Source organism: Martes martes (assembly GCF_963455335.1).
Source record: "Martes martes genome assembly, chromosome: 1".
In the NCBI taxonomy this organism is placed as follows: Eukaryota; Metazoa; Chordata; class Mammalia; order Carnivora; family Mustelidae; genus Martes; species Martes martes.
The window spans coordinates 149466366-149484306 of NC_137888.1; the positions used below are offsets into that span (position 1 = coordinate 149466366).

At 56.0% G+C, this 17941-nt stretch overlaps 2 protein-coding genes across 6 annotated transcripts in view; one reads left to right on the plus strand and one right to left on the minus strand.

The window, feature by feature from the left end:
• Positions 1 to 467: 467 nt before the first annotated feature.
• On the plus strand, positions 468 to 12500 carry CSRNP1 (cysteine and serine rich nuclear protein 1). Its single transcript, XM_080818164.1, has 5 exons — positions 468 to 600; positions 7097 to 7350; positions 9121 to 9380; positions 9895 to 10209; positions 10293 to 12500. The coding sequence occupies exons 2-5, from the start codon at positions 7137 to 7139 to the stop codon at positions 11271 to 11273; spliced, it is 1770 nt and encodes a 589-aa protein (XP_080674290.1). The 5' UTR covers positions 468 to 600; positions 7097 to 7136; the 3' UTR covers positions 11274 to 12500.
• Positions 12501 to 15398: 2898 nt separating this feature from the next.
• The window catches only part of TTC21A (tetratricopeptide repeat domain 21A), a gene marked incomplete at its 5' end in the record, with an annotated part of 32368 nt that continues 29825 nt past the window's right edge, over positions 15399 to 17941 (minus strand). For all 5 annotated transcript variants that reach the window (XM_080826418.1, XM_080826416.1, XM_080826415.1 and 2 more), the window contains 7 exons: positions 15399 to 15590; positions 15715 to 15782; positions 15899 to 16019; positions 16488 to 16712; positions 16812 to 17004; positions 17141 to 17302; positions 17530 to 17680. In XM_080826418.1, the coding sequence (XP_080682544.1) occupies positions 15513 to 15590; positions 15715 to 15782; positions 15899 to 16019; positions 16488 to 16712; positions 16812 to 17004; positions 17141 to 17302; positions 17530 to 17680 (998 nt within the window). In that variant the 3' untranslated portion in view covers positions 15399 to 15512. The remainder of the gene's footprint in view (positions 15591 to 15714; positions 15783 to 15898; positions 16020 to 16487; positions 16713 to 16811; positions 17005 to 17140; positions 17303 to 17529; positions 17681 to 17941) is intronic.

Genomic DNA, 17941 nt, shown 5'->3' on the forward strand with positions numbered 1-17941 from the left:
GATAGCAACTGCCTCGGGCAGGGTGGGGGTGAAAGCCTAGAGGAGGCCTCGGCTCTGCCTCCGTCGCCGGGTGGCCTTCCGGACGCTCCGCTCTGCTCCGGGCCTCAGTCTACCCATCCGCGAACGGGGGCCGTGTTGCGAAGTGGGGGATCTCTTCGACCTAGCTCTGCCGGTTGGGAGCGTCGGCGACTTCAAGAAACTGCGGGAGGGGGACGGGCGAGGGCGACTGAGGGCGCAGGTTGGTCCCGGCGCCCGCTCGGGGTCAGAGTCCGCAGGGAGGCCCCACGGGCAGCTTCGCCGGGCTCGGGGCGGAGGGAGGTGGCGCCTCCGGGGCGGGGCTGCCGGGCGGCCTGGCGGGAGGCCGGGCGTGCGTCAGCGCTGCGAGCCCCGGAGTTTTCCACTGACGAGGAGGGCGGAGCGGCGGGCGGGGCCGGGCGCAGCCAGTCTCCCGCCGCCGCCGCCGCTGCCGGACGCGCAGAGCCTGAGGGGCGGCTGGGCCGACGGCTGCCCGGCCGAGCGCACACGGGGTCGCGGCGCTGGGGGCGTACCCGGCCGGGACGCGGGTCGCGTCGGTGTCCCGGGCGAGCTCCCGGATCGCAGGTGAGCGCCGAGGGGCTGCGGGCCCGGCGGGCAGGGACCTTGGGGAGGGGGCGTCCCGCGCGGGGGGCTGCGCCCCTCCGGCCCCTGCCACTTGCCCCTCCACCCCCGGCGCCGGGGCGGGGACGGCCCGGCTCGGCCCCTGACTGCGCGCGGCCGGCCGGCGTCCGGGGAGGGGAGGCGGAGAGGAGAGAGTGGCAGGTTTTCCGCTCCCCTCCCCCGCGCCGCCGCCGGTACCCCCGAGAAGTCGCGGCGCCCCGAGCCCGGTGCGGGTGGCGGCCGAGCGGAGATTGGCGCCGGTGGCGGGGTGACGGGGTGCGCGCGTCCACAGGAGTTTCCTTTTGACCCAGTTGCCTGAGAACTTTTCAGAAGTTCCTCGCGTGGCCGGAGCAGGTGACATTTGTCGCCTTCCTCCTTGGGCTCCCCCCCCCCCTCACCGGGGGCGGGCGCCGGGGCTGCGGCGCGTGCCTGGCGCCCCCGGCCGGCGGGGGTCAGGGAGGGAGTGGAGGGAAGATCGAGGAGGAGTGAGGCTTCGTGAGTCACGGACCCCGGCAGGAGGGAGGGAGGAGGGATTGTGTCGTACGCTCACCTGTTTGTCAGTCACCGTCACACGCAGAGGCCGCCGCTGTGAGTCACGGGCGCAGCAGCCCCACCGGACACCCGCGGGCACACGTAGGCTCTCTCCCACGCACTTCTCCCCTCTCCAGCACGTACTTCCTCCCGGCCCTCAGTTTCCCCTCCCTGGGGGCCCTTCCACAGACTCGCACCCTTGGATGTCTCCACCACAGCAGCCCTCACACACTGAGTCACTCCGGCTCTCTGGCACAGTCACACACATAGCCTACACTCCTGACACTGGAGGAGCCCTCCCCGGCTCCACTGCCCACCCCACACCTCCACTCAGATGTCTCCCAGTCCTCTGGAGCAGGCCTCCTCCGCTCGCCCCCCAATCCTTGACATCACCACCCTCTTCTGTCTCCACATCCGGAGGTCGGCAAGTCTAGTCCCCTTTCTCCTTTGCCTTCCCTGTCCTGTCATCACTCACCTAACCCTGGCCTGGGTCCAACTAGTCACACCCCCTCCGGTCGGGGACTGAGCCATCTTTTTAAAATGCAAATCTGGTATTGTCACTCCCTACTGAAACCCTTCCGTGGCTTCCAGTGCCCTCAGGCTAAAGCCTGCCCTGTCAGCCCTGACTCTGGAAACCTGTCCCAGGACGCCCCTCCCCCTCACTATTCTGGATTGGTTTCTCCTGCTGGGCCCCCTCTGGAACTTTCTACCTCCTTTCCTCCTAGAGATTCTTTTTACCCCCAGCTTTCCCCCTCCTTTCCCACCCCTCCCACCTGCCATCCCAGCACTCACCAAGGTTTTGTAACTATACTCCTTGCTCCTAAATTCAAAGCCGCAAGAGTGCAACCCTAGTGTGGGTCTTGCTCCCTGTCGGCCCAAGTGCCTGACACAGTGCTTGGCATGCCGTGGGAGCTCCATATTTGTTGAATGAATGAGAATGAAGGAGGCCTTGCTTAGCTGGAGGAAGCAGTTGCTGTCAGGTGCAATTTCCCTTCTGCAGGAGCAGTTGGCCTCCTGTAGGCAGCAAACATTTGGCACCTACCCAGTGCCAGGCCTTGGAGGCCAAGGCTGAGGAACTGTGCCCTCCCCCAGGAGCACTTTCTGTGAGATGGGGGGATGGGGTATGCTAAGGCTTCCTGTCTGCCCTCTCTGTGCTGCTGCCCAGAGTGTTTTTCTAGCCAATGCCAGTGGGGGCCAGAGGTACTCAGAGGTGTCTTTTCCTTGTCCCAGGAAGTAGTTCCTGAGAGTCTGGAGTCATGTGACCCCAGGTGTTGGGGGGGAGCTGGCCTGACCAGGGCCTGGGGATCTGAGGTTAAAGGACACATTCTTCAGATTCCCAGAGGAGGATGGTGGCAGCTGAAGGTGCTCTCTCCCCAGTATCAGCTCTGGTGGGGAGCTGGGACATGAGGTGAGGACTGCTGAGCTGCAGAAAGGAGTTGATGTGATTTCCCAGAGGCCTTGAGATATTCCCCTGGCCACCAGAGAGCCTTTGTTTGCCTGGTGCCCCGGGGTGAGGGGACCTTCCTGGGATTCACAGTGTGGCCTGAGTGTGTAGACAGTTGGGAGTAGTAGAGTGGGGAAGTCTCACCCCTTCATCCTAGCTGTCCCACTCCTGTGTGTGGTGACAGGAGGGTGGCCTGATCTTCCAGGCAGATCCTGGAAGAAGCCTCACTCTTTTTGATTCAGGGCTTGTCTCTGGGGCTCCTCTGGGGTGTGTGTGGCATTTCTGTCTGAGCCAACTCTTGGGAATTGCTTTTCCTTCCTCCAGGACCCTAGGAGGGGGCCGTGTTCACCCTGGGAACAGAGCCATGGTTGGGATTTTGATTCCTGGGTAGCTGCTGAGGGCCCCTCCCCCCTCCTCTGACTCACTGTCTGACACTTTTCTTGGACTCTTTCACTATCTTTCATTCCTTTTTCTGACTTGGCCTGTCCTTGTCTCTGGCTGAGTCTTTTTCTCATCTCCTGCCTCTGCCTCTCTTGGCCTCTGGATTCCCAGGTGGGACAGAGAAGCACGAGACCCAAGGGCTGCTCCTTCTCCCTCCACCCCAGAGGAGTATCTGGGAAGAGCTAAGTTTTCATTACACTCTAGGTCTGCAGATCCTGCTGAGATTCAGCACTAGAACCTGCAGCATGGCTGTAGCTTCCGTGTGTCCCTGTTTTTCCTGACATTTATAACACCTTCACCTTAAATTCCCATTCTGTAGACATGCCTGAGGCAGAGCCAGGGTGTCTGGCTTAAATCTGCTTGCTTGGTATCTGTTTACTTCTGGAGAACAGGGTGTCTCCTGAGATGCCTATGTTGGCATCTGACCACAGCCTGAGCTTCCTACCCTCAGAGCCACCCCCTCCTGTGGCTCCAGTGCAGGCAGATCTCTGGTCTGCACGTGTGTACCCCAATACTAACTGACAGGATCAGGAAGTCACACTGAGGTCCACCTCTGCTGGTCCTTAGGTGCCTTCTCTATGCCAGACTCTGCTCTAAGCTTGGGTACAGGGATGGCCAGGCAGAGAGGCCCTCCGCCTGGTGTGAGGGAAAGACAGCGAGGCCACAGCAAGACTTTGAGAGAAGGGTGGGGGTAGGGGATTCCCAGAGCCCATGGGAGCCCAGAGAGGCATGTAGTAAAGAGTGAGAAATAGGGGTTTCAGGGAGGCCCTCTTGGAAATGACTGTTAGAGAGTAGGCTGGGTTCCAGCTTGTGCAAAGGCCAGGAGGCGGGCAGGTCATGGCAATTAGGGGAACTGCAAGTTCAGCTGGAATATAGTGAGGGAAAGGGGGAGGCAGCAGCCAGGCCTGCTTCAGCCTCTCGTGGAATTCTAGGCTTGATCCTAAGGCCCAGCTTTCCTAAGCATGGAGATGGCAAGCAGAGATCTTTAGGAAGATACTCTGTCTGCAGGGGGACAACAGGAGCAGAGGCAGGGGACATTGACAGTAGCAGTGGGGACAGAGACATAAGGTAATAAATTTAAAATTGAAGGAGCCATACATGAAATGCATAAAGCATATGAATTCTATGTGTACAGCTAGATGAATTTTTAGTTTTAGACATTTGTGGAACCACCAGCCAGGTAACACAGAACATTTCAAGAAACCCACTCACCCAGCAGTGTGAAGTCCCCAGGCTCCCCCCCCCCACCGTTGTCCCCAGTGCATATCAAACACCCGTCCCTCCCATTCTGACGTGTATCATCACTGATTGGGTTTGCATTTCCTTGAACTTCATTCACATGTATTCTTGCATCTGGCTTCTTTCATTCCACATGACATCATTGAGATTCACATGTTGTATCCAGGAGCTCCTTTTTCCCACAGTGTAGAATGCCATGTTCACTCAGCACTTACCACCGTCCTAAGAACTTGACATGTATTGATTCTTGTAAACCTCCCAACCCTGTGAGGTTTTAAGACAAAGAATTGGAGACACTGAGAGCTTAAGGACCTTGACCAGGGTCACGCAGCCGAGTAATAGCCAAACCAGGGTTCCAGTGCAGGCAATCTGGTTCTGGAGCCAAGGTTCTTAATGCTATGCTGATGGCCTCCCTAGTCCCCACTGTCTCTGCCTAGCCTTGTGTGCATTAAGTGAGCTAGTGTGTGCTTGCAGGACTGGGGGCCTGGATGTGGCTGGGGGGAGAGGGAGGAAGGAGTTGTTCAGGATGGCTGCAGGTTTCTGGCTTGAGTAACTGGGTGGGTGGCAGTGCCGTTACTAAGATAGGGAACACAGGAAGAGGAACAGATGGCACAGGTTGGGGGTGGGGAACAGAGACAAGGGGTTCGATTTGGGGCCTATGGAATTTTATGTTTCTTAGGGACAGCCAGGCAGAGATACAAAGTGGGCATTTGGTTTTGGCGGTGGGTGGGCCTTGGGCTTGGGTGTGTGATGAGGCATTCAGCACCCTATGGACAGCATCTGGAGTTTGGGAGACGATGGGGTCTCCCCACAGGGCTGGTAGGGGCAGGGTATGTGTGTGTGGCTTGGCGGCGTGTGTTTGTGTTTGCCTCTGGGGTCTGCACGTGTGTACATGTGTGTGCGCCTGGCTCTGGGTCATGAGTTCCCCCAACTCCTAGGAGAGCCTGCAGGTCAGCTGGGAGCTGGGTTGTTTTTGTTTGTGGTTTGGGGGCGGTTTGCGGGTGCCAGGCCTGAGAAACTACCCGCTGAGAAGTCCCCGGAAGCACCTGTGCGTTCTCTTCCCTTGGCCCAGTGTGAAGGGTTAGCAAGGAGGGAAGTTTCTCTTGCTTCTCTCTTGTCTGTGGGGAGAGGCTGTGCTCAGGATGAATTTTATCCAGTAAGTCTACTGACCGCGCACCTTCTATCTAGCTCTAGGATCCAGAGACTCTGTCCTAGGCTTGGCAAAGGGGGACAAGGGTGTTTAGAAAGGACACCTGAGGGGCGCCTGGGTGGCTCAGTGGGTTAAGCCGCTGCCTTCGGCTCAGGTCATGATCTCAGGGTCCTGGGATCGAGTCCCACATCGGGCTCTCTGCTCAGCAGGGAGCCTGCTTCCCTCTCTCTCTCTCTGCCTGCCTCTCTGCCTACTTGTGATCTCTCTCTGTCAAATAAATAAATAAAATCTTAAAAAAAAAAAAAAAAAAAAAAAAAAAGAAAGGACACCTGAGGAGAGGAGATCACCAGCCTTCTGGTTGGTTTTTCCTGTTCTCATTTCCTGTAATGGCAGTGGGGGAGGGGCTCCCCAGCGCTTGGGCCTCTGCACCGTTTCCCCTTCCTCCTGGTGACCTCCTGGGGCCCAGGCCTGAGCCCTGTAGGACACAGCGAGACAAGGTAGCTCAGCCCTTAGGACTGAGTGAGTCTTTGGGGGATTCCCAGGGATAGCGGAGGCATTTAGGGGTGGGAGCCCCAATTCCACTCCCCTTAGCCGAGGCCAGCCAGGCTGTGGGAGGCTCCAGTTGCCCTGCTCCAAGGGCTGAGACCCTTAAAGGGGAGACACAGTAAGCTGTGTCCTAAGGTACCCCCAAGTCACCAAGCTACAAACAGGAGACAGTGGGATGTCATCTTGATCGGTCAGTTTCACTAAGAGTTGTTGTTGTTGTTGTGTGTGTATGTGTGTGTGTTTTGAGAAGAAAAAAATAATTTTCCATAGGAAGTTAATTCAAACAAACAGAGCTAGATGTTGGAGTCGAGGCAAGATGTAGATGCATTTTTAAGATCAAACAGGAGTTGTTAGAGACATATGAAGCACAGCCAGGCCTGGAAGCAGGGGACTTCTGTGAGGCGGGGGTTTCTGAGGGAAAGTCTGAGTGGCTCTGTCACGGGAGAGGAGGGGCTCCGGAAAGTCCTGTGTCTGGGAATCGGGGCCAGTGTCGAAGGCAGCCTGTTTCCCGGAGTGCCCTGGTCAGTCTGGCCCCAGAGACAGGAGAGAGGGAGTGTGTGTGTGTGTGTGTGTGTGTGTGTGCGCGCCCGCGCCCACACATAGGGTGGTGTATCTGTGGGGGTGTTTGGGGGTGGTGGTGGAGGAGGAGGGGGAAGGAGAGCCACCGTACAGGGCTGTGCAGGCTGTGGCAGACGGCCTCACACACACAAAGGCACACAGATGCGAGCCGTGTGAATCACCCAGCCAGTGAGTCAGCCCCCAGGATTCCTGTCGGGGAATGAACGAGGCCTGGCTGAGGTCTGTTGGTCCATCTGTTGGTCTGGTGAATGCATGTGTGTAGGTGGGTTGTAGGAGGTAGTGGGGAAGGTTCCCAGTGGTGTCCTGGGAAGGCTTTTGGGCAGAGATGGTGGGAATCTGCAAGTGCCAGAAGGAGGGTTTGGACCTCGGTACTCTGCCTGCGGCAGGGAGCCTCTTGAAGCCGTCCCCCTGCATGCAGAGCCAAGGGGGAGGCCTGGGACACCTTGGAGGGTAAGGGGAGTTGATCGAGACTGAGTAGCCGCCGCCTGTCTGCAGGCCTGCCACCCAGAGGTTTCTCCTTTCCATTCCAGGCTGTCAGTGTGTGGACCCCAGAGCACCCCCTGCCCCACCATGACTGGGCCACTGAAGAGGAAGTTCGACCAGCTGGATGAGGACGACTCCTCGCTCTGCTCATCCTCCTCCTCTTTGTCCTCCTCGGGCCATCATTCTCGCTCCTGCTCTCCAAGCTCATCAGTCTCCCCAGCCTGGGATTCCGATGAGGAGGGCCCCTGGGATCAGTTGCCTTTGCCTGACCGTGACTTCTGTGGCCCCCGGAGTTTCCCCCGTGAGTCCCCCTCTCCTGGGAACTACCACACCCCTCCCTTCCTTCCTGAAGATGAAATTGGGAGTCCCCTGACAAAGCCATTCTGGCCTCTGGAGGTTGTGTCCCAATGGCTTTGGCTGTCCACCTTGGCCACTTCCCGTAATACAGTGGTCACTGAGGAATGCCCACTGTCCAGAGGCACCTGGGCCCAGCTGAGGCACTTCGACCTCAGGACTCCCTGCTTAGAAGTCCTGCAGGTCAGGACGGAGCTCCTCAGAGTCGCCCTGAGGCCCTCTGGCTCCAACTCCTTTACGTTCCAGTTTCGTTTCTCCAGCTTGCACACCCTGTCCTACCAACTGAACCACTAGAGTCCCACGCCCCACACTCTACTGCGGGGCCTGTCAGGCCGGTCCCTCTCCTGTCAAAATGCCGTTTGGCTTTGCCTGAACATAGTGGAAAGGTTTCATCCCCAGTTACTTTTTAAGCTGGTGTCATTCTGATTTCAAAATGACAAAGAGCCCTAAAGCAGTATTCCTCGATTTTGTTTTCCATTATTGCTGCCCCCAACCCCAGGGAACCTTTTTAGACACAGTTTTCCTAATTATTAGTGCAGTGACATTTTAATCCCTGGGTATAATGTCTTTGTTTATGTACTAATATATGTATCTGTGTATTACACATAGAAAAAGAGTATGATTTTTAGCACATAAAATCTAACAGTATGTTGACTAAACTGGATTTATTCTGGCAATATAAGAATGGTTTAATATTTATAAAATCCAGTCTTAGAGTTTATCCAGTGACTATGTCAGAGGAAGAAAAATAAGAGAGCCGCTGTGGATGCTGAAAAACACTTGATAAAATGTCATGTTCCTTCTAGATAAGGCCCTTGGTAAAATAGTAATAAGTGAATTCTACCTTAAGTGATTAAAAATGTGTGTCTCAGCCCAAAAGCTGGCATTCCTGTCAGTGAGAACATACTGGAAGCCGTCCCACTAAGGAACAAGATGAGGGTGCTGTCACCACTAGTAGTTAATAGTAGTTAGTAGTTAACCTTGTTCCGTAAGTGCTACCCAGTTCAGTTTGCAGAGAGAATAAGAATTTTATGTATTGGATTGGGACAGGCAAAATAGTAAGTTGAAATACTTGCATTTGCCAGTATTCAGCTGTTCTAAGGCAACTACTTAGGTTCAGTTAAAAGCAATAGTATACCAATATTTGTATAGAATATACTGAATATAGCTTACTAATCAGTATACAATCCATAACTTAGGAAGGCAGTTCCAGATAAGAGCCTTTCTAAGCCTGTTGCAAAATGCAAGAAACTAAGGAAAAGGTCAATATATTTTTAATTACATGACCCTAGAAGTTATTTTATAAAATGCCTTGAACAAAAATAAAAGACTAAAATATTTGCAGATAGCTTAGACAGATGATCAGTGTCTTTAATATCATATATAAAGAGCTCCTACAAATCAATAAAAAAAGACTATAGAAAACTGCCTAAGGAACCTATAAATGGCTAATAAAGATGACAGAGGTGTTTAATCTCACAGTCTCATTTGGACTGGTGAGTAATAGTAAGCCCATGTTGACCTAGGAGGGGCATTCAATTTTACCAGCTCTAATCCCGGCCAGGCTGGTTCCTAAATTCAGATCCATTTCTTTTTTTCTCGGGGTGGGAGGTCAAAGCAGGACATGAGAGGAGAGGTCATTCAGTACCATCTTCCTGGAGGTTTGCGGAGCCTCACAGAGAACTAATGTCCTGTCCCTTCCCTCTGTGCCTCCCAGCCCTGTCCATCCTGAAGCGGGCTCCCCGGAAGCGGCCAGGCCGTGTCGCCTTTGATGGCATCACCGTCTTCTACTTTCCACGGTGCCAGGGCTTCACCAGTGTGCCCAGCCGTGGTGGCTGCACTCTGGGTATGGCCCCACGCCACAGTGCCTGCCGCCGCTTTTCCTTGGCTGAGTTCACCCAGGAGCAAGCCCGGGCACGGCGTGAGAAGCTGCGCCTACGCTTGAAGGAGGAGAAGCTGGAGGCGCTCCGGTGGAAGGTAGGGGAGACCCCTCTCCATCGAAGGGGCCCTTGGCTGGCTTCTGAAGTCCTAGCCTTGGTGGGGGGGGGGCTTCTAGGGTGGGAGCCAGTATGCTTATAATGTATTTAGGGAAAGAGGCCTCTGGGGCCAGTATTGCTCCATCAGGGCCTGTTACCTGGATGATCTGCAGACAGAGTGGGGTGTGGAAGGGCCTGTGTTTGCTGTAGTGGCTGGCGGCATGGTGCCTGAAACTGTCTGACCTTGCCATGTGAGGGATGGGAATTTGATGTGACATTGGGGGTGGGGGTGTTGGGCTGGCTGTGGGCGCTTGTCCAGGAACTGGGGAAATGACAGGAACAGGAAATCTCTTTGCCAATGCCCCGAGGGCAGTGTTGTTGGCCTTCGCATTCACTGTGGTATCCATGGTGCTCAGCCCAGAATAAGCCTGTGGGGAACATTTGTTCAGTGACTGGTGGCTGTGGGGGCCAAGACCCCTGTCTGTCTCTCATCCTTCCTCTCTGCTGTGGTACAGCTTGCAGAGACCGGGGTGCCTGAGACGGAGGCTAGCCTGCCACTCACAGTGGACGCCATTGATGATGCCTCTGTGGAAGAGGACTTGGCCGTGGCTGTGGCAGGTGGCCGGTTGGAGGAGATGACATTCCTACAGCCCTACCCAGCCCGGCGACGGCGGGCTCTGCTGCGGGCTGCTGGCGTGCGGAGGATCGATCGCGAGGAGAAGCGGGAGCTGCAGGCTCTGCGCCAGTCCCGAGAGGACTGTGGCTGTCGTTGCGATCGGGTCTGTGACCCCGAGACCTGCAGCTGCAGTCTGGCAGGCATCAAGTGCCAGGTACGGGCTGGGAAGGGGAACCTGAGCTCAGGGGCTTCTCTGGGCTCCACAGGATCCTCACTCGTGCTCTGCTCTCTCTGCAGATGGACCACACTGCATTCCCCTGCGGCTGCTGCAGGGAGGGCTGCGAGAACCCCAAGGGCCGTGTAGAGTTTAATCAGGCCCGCGTGCAGACCCATTTCCTCCACACCCTCACCCGCCTGCAGCTGGAGCAGGGGGCCGAGAGCCTGGGGGAGCTGGAGGCTCCCAGCCAGGACAGCCCAGCCAGCCCTGGTGAGCAGGTCCTGGCCCCCGCTTTCCCGCTGGCCAAGCCCCCCATGAGCAGCGAGCTGGGAGACAACAGCTGTAGCAGCGACATGACCGACTCCTCCACAGCTTCGGGCACCAGCGAGGCCCCGAGTGGCACCACCCACCCAGCCCTGCCTGGCCCTGGCTTCCAGCCCGATATGGATGATGACAGCCTGGCCCGGGTCCTGAGTCTCAGTGACTCTGACCTGGGAGGGGAGGAGGAGGAGGAAGCGGAAGGAGGGGTGGGGAGCCTGGACAACCTCAGCTGCTTCCACCCAGCTGATATCTTTGGTACTGGTGAGCCCGGTGGCCTGGCCAGCTGGACCCACAGCTATTCCAGCTCTAGCCTCACATCAGGCATCCTGGATGAAAACGCCAACTTGGATGCCAGCTTCTTCCTGAACAGTGGCCTTGAAGGGTTGGGAGAAGGCAGCTTCCCTGGTGCCTCAGTGCTGCACAGCCCAGATGCTGGCCAGAGCAACTCTGTGGACCTCAGCTTGTCTTCCTGCGACTCCTTCGAGCTGCTCCAGGCCCTGCCAGACTATAGTCTGGGGCCTCACTACACCTCCCGGAAGGTGTCTGACAGCCTGGACAACCCGGAGGCCCCCTTCTTCCCCCTGCCTGCGTATTCTCCAGCAGGGGACACCGGCGCTTGCCTCCTAGAGTCCCTTGTGGGCCTGGCGGACTCAGCCACTGAGGCCCCGGCACCCTTCATGGACAGCCAGTTGTTTGAGGACCCGGCCCCAGCGCCCCTGGTGGAGCCGGTGCCTGTGTGAGGACTAGGGGACCTTTTCGTGGTCCCAAGAGCCCTCTTGCTGCTTTGTTGTAATTTGGGGGTTCCCTGAGGTCTGTATGTTAAGGGTTTTCCCGTTGGCTGGCTCATCCATGCGGGCACTCCTGAGTTTTGTGCAACACTCTGGATTGACTTATTTATTTTTGTAACTTCTTCTGTGCTGAAGAGGGGGGCAGGGAGGGGGCTTTCCCTGTCAGCCACCTGACCCCCCCCACCAAACCCCCACCCCCGAGCCCACACAGTCTCTTCTTCCACTTTCCATGGTGTGTGCCAAGAACAGGAGGAAATATGGCTCCCCTGGAGCTTTGCAGACCCCTTTCCAGTTTCGTGTGATGTTCCCTATCCTGAACAAGACAGGGCTGAAATCTGCCACTTCTAATGGCTTCTCCTGCCACCCTGAGCCCCAGACCCACGGGTGGCTATATTTTCTGGACTGTGAAGACTATAATTTATTTCCATAATTTATTTGGAGACTAGAAGGCGTAGGCTTCTCCCCTCTGGCTGGTGGGCAGTGCTGGAGTTGGGGTAGGGCACAGACCCCTGAGAGTCCCTTCTGCCGTGTCATGTATCCCCTACCCTGCCTGGGCTTTGGTACAAACCAGGTGTGGATTGGGTGCCTATGGTCCACTGCAGCAGCGGCCTGGCTATGAGAGGCAAGTGGCTGGGGACAGCATCTAGGTAGGGGGCTGGGCTGGGCTTTGCCGGGCTGGCCAGGCCAACTGTGACCAAAACCTGCTTCTGCCTCCACACAGCCCCCTCTGCTTCCTGCCTCTGCCTCATGGTCTTCCTCCCCAAAGGCCACAGGCTTTATTGTGGGCCCACTAATGTAGAAGGGAAGCAGGAAGCCCAGAGAGGGCGAGGGACTAGCCTTGGGGCCCACAGCACGCTCCTGAGGACTATCTCAGGGCTTTCTGGGCACTGCATGTCAGCCCCAGCCACCTGCCCGTTCCCTAAAGCCAGTTGGCTGGGGTGAGGAGTGGCCCTTTCGGCTTTTATGCCCGTTGTTTGCTGATGTTGAGTTTTGCATCCTAATTTCTGTATCGTCCTTGAGTGTCAGAACTATAATTTATTCATTTTTCTCTATGTCTGTGCCAAGAAGCCCAGGCTCTGGGCCTGCTGCCTTGCCCAGGAGGCCTTGCCAGCCTGCGTGCTTGTGGGAACACCTTGTACCTGAGCTTACAGGTACCAATAAAGAGGCTCTATTTTTAAACAGTGTGGTCTGCATTTGTGGGGCTGGGGGGTATACCCTTGGGAGGTAGTGTGGGGGGAGGGGGAGGGGGGTCCCCGCAGGATGGTGTGGACTCAGAGGCTATGTTGGGGTAGGAGTGAGGGCCACAACCCAGTGGGCCTCCTCCCATGCAGGCTTCTCACCTTGGAGACAGGAAGCCCACTGGGAGGTTGCCAGGCAGAGCAGCTTTCCCTTCCCACGAGCCCATCTCTCTCCAGTGGTCTCCCAGGGAGGTGGTGAGCTGAGGCAGTGTAGTCTTCTGAGATGGCTCTCTGCTCAGCTGTTTTCCACTGGTCTCACTAAGCTGGGTGGGGCCTGGCCTAGAGAACGAAGTCCCCCCCACCCCCAGTTAGGGCAGACAGTGGGATGTGGCTGGTAGAGTCCTCGTTGGGCTGAGCAGCTGAGGCCGCCGGGACTCGAGCACAGGAAGCTGCAGGACCTCAACCATCTGCACCAGCCAGACCCGTCTGACCTGTCCCCAGCAGCCCGGCAGCAGGCCAAAGCAGCAGGCCACACCCTGCCCTGGAGACTCCCAGCCTAGGGCCTGAGGAGCAAGGTCAGCCTCCCCCTTAGGAATAACGATTTATACAAAGTGCTGGAAGGGAGGACCAAATAAGGAGACCAGGTCTGGGTCCGATTCTCTTGCATTTTGGTCTGTGCTGGGCTCTCCTTTATCTCTGTGGCTTATTGGGTAAGAGCACGGACCCAGAGTGCCAGGTTCAAATCCCAGCTCTCCTACCTAGCAAGATGACTTAGGCAAATCACTGCCTGTCTACCACCACTTGAGTCTTGGTGTCCTCAATACTGTGCAAATAACACGACTTGTCTCAAAAGCTCATTCAGTTCGCATATACGCAGCACTTAGGAGAGTACCTGGGGCATGTTTGTGACTTCCATATTGTTTTCATGTTTCTGCCACTATCTCTATGTTTTATCTTCTCTTTCTCTGCCAGTTCTGCCAGTATCTGTCTCTTACCTCTGAACATGCATGGACATGGCCTCATCATCAATGGTCAGGAGAGGATCCATAGCTTGGTGCCTGGCCTGTGATGGGTAGCCTGTCCTTGTAAGCAGCCTAGCCAGGGACAGCCAGGTCTTAGGGTTCTCCTGGTAGAGGATCCTGGTACATTCCATCGCTCTGTCTCCCTGCTGCTGGTCCTCAGCTGAGAACCCTCTTGTAGAGTCTGCTTCAGCACGCATAATTCAAAGTCTGGGTCTCTCCAAGGGCTCCGAGGCCCTGCTCTAATTAGCCTGGGGGTCTGGACAGCAGCTCCTGGCCGCTCCAGTTCCCTGGCTGGAAGCCCCCACAGGCTCCTAAACCGTGGACATAGCCCATGGCAGGACTGAACCTACCCCCTCCCCGTGTAGGGCAACAAGATCGCTTCCTGGCCTTTTTTTTTTTTTTTTTTTTTTTAAGATAAATGAAGACCATTTAGGTTTTACAGCAATAAAAATGTGATTAATGTACAATCCTTTACAGCATCATTCTCCATACAGACAAACCTGTCTCTCAACAACCCGCTCCAAGAAACCAGATTGTAAAGCAGATGCTAGTAAAGGGGACTGGTTTCCCATAGGAAGAATGGTAGTAACCTGGGGAAAGCATTCCAGACCACTGACTCAGATCAAGAGGCCATACATGTGGTCAGCGGGGTGTTACAAAGACAAGGCTCAGCCACCACCAAGGACAATTCTGTCTGTTCTAAACGCGACCCCTACCTGTCCGGTTCCCAAACTGTCATCACTGGACAAAATTTTCTCTTGAAAATTTTGTTGCATTCTACTTATACTTAGTATTTTGCTTTATATCAATTATATCGATATGCTTAAAAGTTAGAACCATTCTGAGTAACATGAGTAACAGCACTCATGAATTCATGACTTTGTCACGCTAGTTATTTCTCTATTATGTAACAATGATTTTTAAACACATGGTTATTAAACTGTAAACTATTTGCTGTATATCATCGGCAGGGATTTGTATCATGGTTTGGGGACAGGCACATCTCATCTAATTTCCTACCACAGAGGGGGACACAAGTCCACAGAGCAGAAGCTCTCGGGAAGGTCACAGTCCTGACTTCCAGTTCAGAGTTCCTTCCTCTGAGGCCAAACTGGGCCTGTTACTGGCATCATGAAAAACAAGAAGAGAGGTGTTGGGAGCTGCAGCAAAAGGGACCTCTGCCACCCTCTTGCCAGTTACAAGTAACATAATTCCTCTAAGTAGGGACCATTGCTTTTGTCCTCCGAGGTGTGAAAAAGGTTTCTGGAGGATAAATCTGTTGCTCAGTGTCTTTTAGAAAATCTGAAGTGGGAGCTATTTTTTTCTTGGCCTGTGCCAGTCATGGGTAATCGGGTTTGTCCCAAACCAGTGAGGAGCAGCAGAGGCCAGCGGAGGACCTGGGCAGGAGACAGAATGTATGGACAGAGTGAGCCAAGGGCCTCCACAGCTTATGGGATGATGGCCTCCCTCACACAGCCTCAGCTGTGGGACCTTCTGAGCTGGTCATCCTGTCTGTGCCCCAGCTGGGCAGGATGCTGTGGGGAGTTGCTTCTTGAGCTCTGGGGGTCTGAAGACCAGATAGGAGAGGGGAGGCATTTATAAACTAACATAATAATATGAAAATAAATGTAGGGAGTTTTGTTTTTGTTTTTGTTTTTTTCCCCAAACCATCTCTTTGTTTCTCTCTGCTCCCTCACAGACTCTGGAATAAAAATGGAGCCCAACAGAAGGTGCCCAGTGAGCCCAGCATAAGTTAGGCTGGTGGATCCCTCTTCTCCTCAGAGCAAAAGTGCCTCTTGTGCCTTAAAAACAAAGCTTTGGGATGCCCTTAGACCAGATGAGGCATGATTCAAATAAACCACACACAATAGAGAAATGGGTAAGAATATGTCATTTTCTGAATCTTTTCTCCCCTGCCCCACTTCCCAACCCCTCCAAGAAACTTCTGTAGCTTGATGGCTTCCACCCACCCTGGCTCCCACTGACCACAGCTAGGGCCTCAGAGACCCTTGGGCCTTTTCCAAAATTTCTTCTCTGATTTGGGGGTAATTAGGATGCTCTCTGAGAACCTGAGACAGAGGAAGAAAGGGGTGCAGCATCAGGCAGGGGTGTCCGTCTCTGCACCAGGACCAGGCCACAGCACCAGCCCCCCACCCCACCCCTAATGTATCCCAGGGGCTTACAGTGGCTTACATGGTGGCAGATTTCAATGGCCTCCACAAATCTCTTGTCCTTCAAGTAGTTGAAAGCGAGTTTGAAGCCTGTCCAGGGGCACAGGGAACACAGACAGTGGCACCCTAACCACCCAAGAGCCAGGGTGACAGTTCTCCTGCCCAGCGCCCAGGTCACCCACATGCACCTTGGCTGCTTGCCTTACCAATGCCAGGGTTGGCATGATGACTGTACTTCCAGGCCAGCTCGTAGTTGGTGGCTGCGTCTTTGTAGGACTGCTCCTTCTCCATGATGAAGCCCATGTACTCATAGGCCTTGCAGCAGGACTGCACGGAAAGCCACACCAGGTCCCAGCACAGGGTACAACCCGCGGGGAGGAGGGGTTTGGGGGGGCAAAGGATGGTAGTGAGCTGCAATAACTCTAACCTCTCAGGGTCTCCAGTAGCATCTCCCACCTTTGCGAGGGGTCGACTGTGTGCCCCCTCTAGGCTACCCCGACGTTGGCATGACCCCTTTCCCCACAGCCCTCCGGCTCTGACCCCCACACCCCTCGAGCCCTTCCCATATCTCTTGGCTGCCCGAACCTGCCCGCCTCCTCTTACCTAGCCCGGTCCCCCTCCCCGCTCCCGCCCCCGTTCGGTTCCCATCTTGCTTAGCGTGCATGTGCCCTCTTTTGTCCAGCCTCTTCTCATCAGGTTCTAACCGGCACCTCCTCTGCACCCGACACCCACGCACCCCTCGCGCCCTGCCTCCACCTGGCGTCCCCGCTCCCCCGACGGCGGCGCGCCCCCTGCCTTGTTGTACTGCACGCAGCGCCGCAGCAGCTCCGACGCCAGGTCGAACTTGCCGCTCTGGCAGTACAGGTCCGCCAGTAGGAGCCAGCTCTTCTCCAGGTCCTCAGCCTCATCCAGCGCCCACGGGGCCTTGGCCAGACGCTTCAGCTGTGTGCGCGCCTTGGGGACCTGCTTCAGCAGCGCGTAGGCCTGTGCCATGGCCAGCAGGGCGGGGACGCTCTCCTTCTGCGCGCGGGGGGGGGGGGTAGGAGGGGGTAAGCAGGCGTGAGTGCGCTGGGTCCCCAGCCTCGCCCCACGCGCCGCCAGTCCCGCGCGCCGGCCCACCTCGGCCTGCGCCATCTCGATGAAGGTGCCCAGCGCCGCCTCCACGTTGGCCTTCTCCCTGGTGGCCAGCAGGCAGAGACTCTGCAGCAGTCGCAGCTGGGTCTGGCCCCGGGCCGAGTGCGGGTAGAACTCACGCAGCAGCTTCTCCGCGGTGCGCACACCATGCTGCTCCGAGCCCTTCCTGTCGGTGGAGCTGCGGCCATTGGACACCGGAACCCGGAACCGGTGGGGCCCTCACTTGGCCTAGACCCCGCTGCTGGCGAGGCTCTCCCCTCCTTTCCCAGGGTCCTGCCCCTGCGCCCCCGCCCCCAGGTCAGCCGGGCCCCTACTTGCTCTCAGCCGCCAGATTCTCAAAAGCCTCTCCGCCCACGATCTCGTTGTCTGGGTTCAGACAGATCTGCACCATGTAGTAGGTGGCACTCTGGCCCCACGAGCTGTCCTTGCGCGCTTTGTTTAGGAACTTCAGTGCTTCGTTGGGTTGCCCTATGTGCCTGTAGCGGAGAAGAGAAACACCCAAGAACCAGAGAGGGAAACTGAGGGCCAGGGAGGGCAGGGACTTGCAAGGACCACTCCCTGAGTCTGTGCACAGTGGGGCTGGATCGCTGCTCTCCCCGCACCCTGATCTGCACGCTGAATTTCTGCAGAAGCCCAGCGTGTCTGCTAGGAAGAACCCCCTGCAGGAGATCGTGCGGACCCTCCCCCTCCCCCCTCCACTCACCAGCAGTATATGCCTCTGCAGTAGTTGAAGCCTGGCTCCAAAGGAATGCGGCTGGACATCTTCTTGGCCAATTCAAAGAAGGCAGGGGCATCTTCAAGTCTGCCACTTCTCCGTAGTAGATCAATTAGTTTATTCAGTACCAAAAAATTGTCTAAAATAAGAAAGCAGAAATCTCCAGGCTATGATAACCACTAGCTACATCCGTTTGGGTGCTGCCAGATGGCATGGAGAAGGGAGGGGACCAGCAGACACTGCCTGGTTTGGGCTGAGCCGGGACATCCCAGCAGCCTCAATGTCTCCACTGGTCTCCACAGTTGAGAGAATTATCATCATCATACTGAAAAGTAGTAATAATAGCTAACACTTGTACAGTACCTGGCATGAAGCGCTTTGCCTGTATATTAACTACACA

Excerpts from the sequence above, each read along its gene's own strand:
- CSRNP1 (XM_080818164.1), top strand. The coding sequence starts at position 7,137 with ATGACTGGGCCACTGAAGAGGAAGTTCGACCAGCTGGATGAGGACGAC. Across the intron at positions 9,381-9,894 it reads TGGAGGCGCTCCGGTGGAAG|CTTGCAGAGACCGGGGTGCC; the intron begins GTAGGGGAGACC and ends GCTGTGGTACAG. Across the intron at positions 10,210-10,292 it reads TGGCAGGCATCAAGTGCCAG|ATGGACCACACTGCATTCCC; the intron begins GTACGGGCTGGG and ends CTCTCTCTGCAG.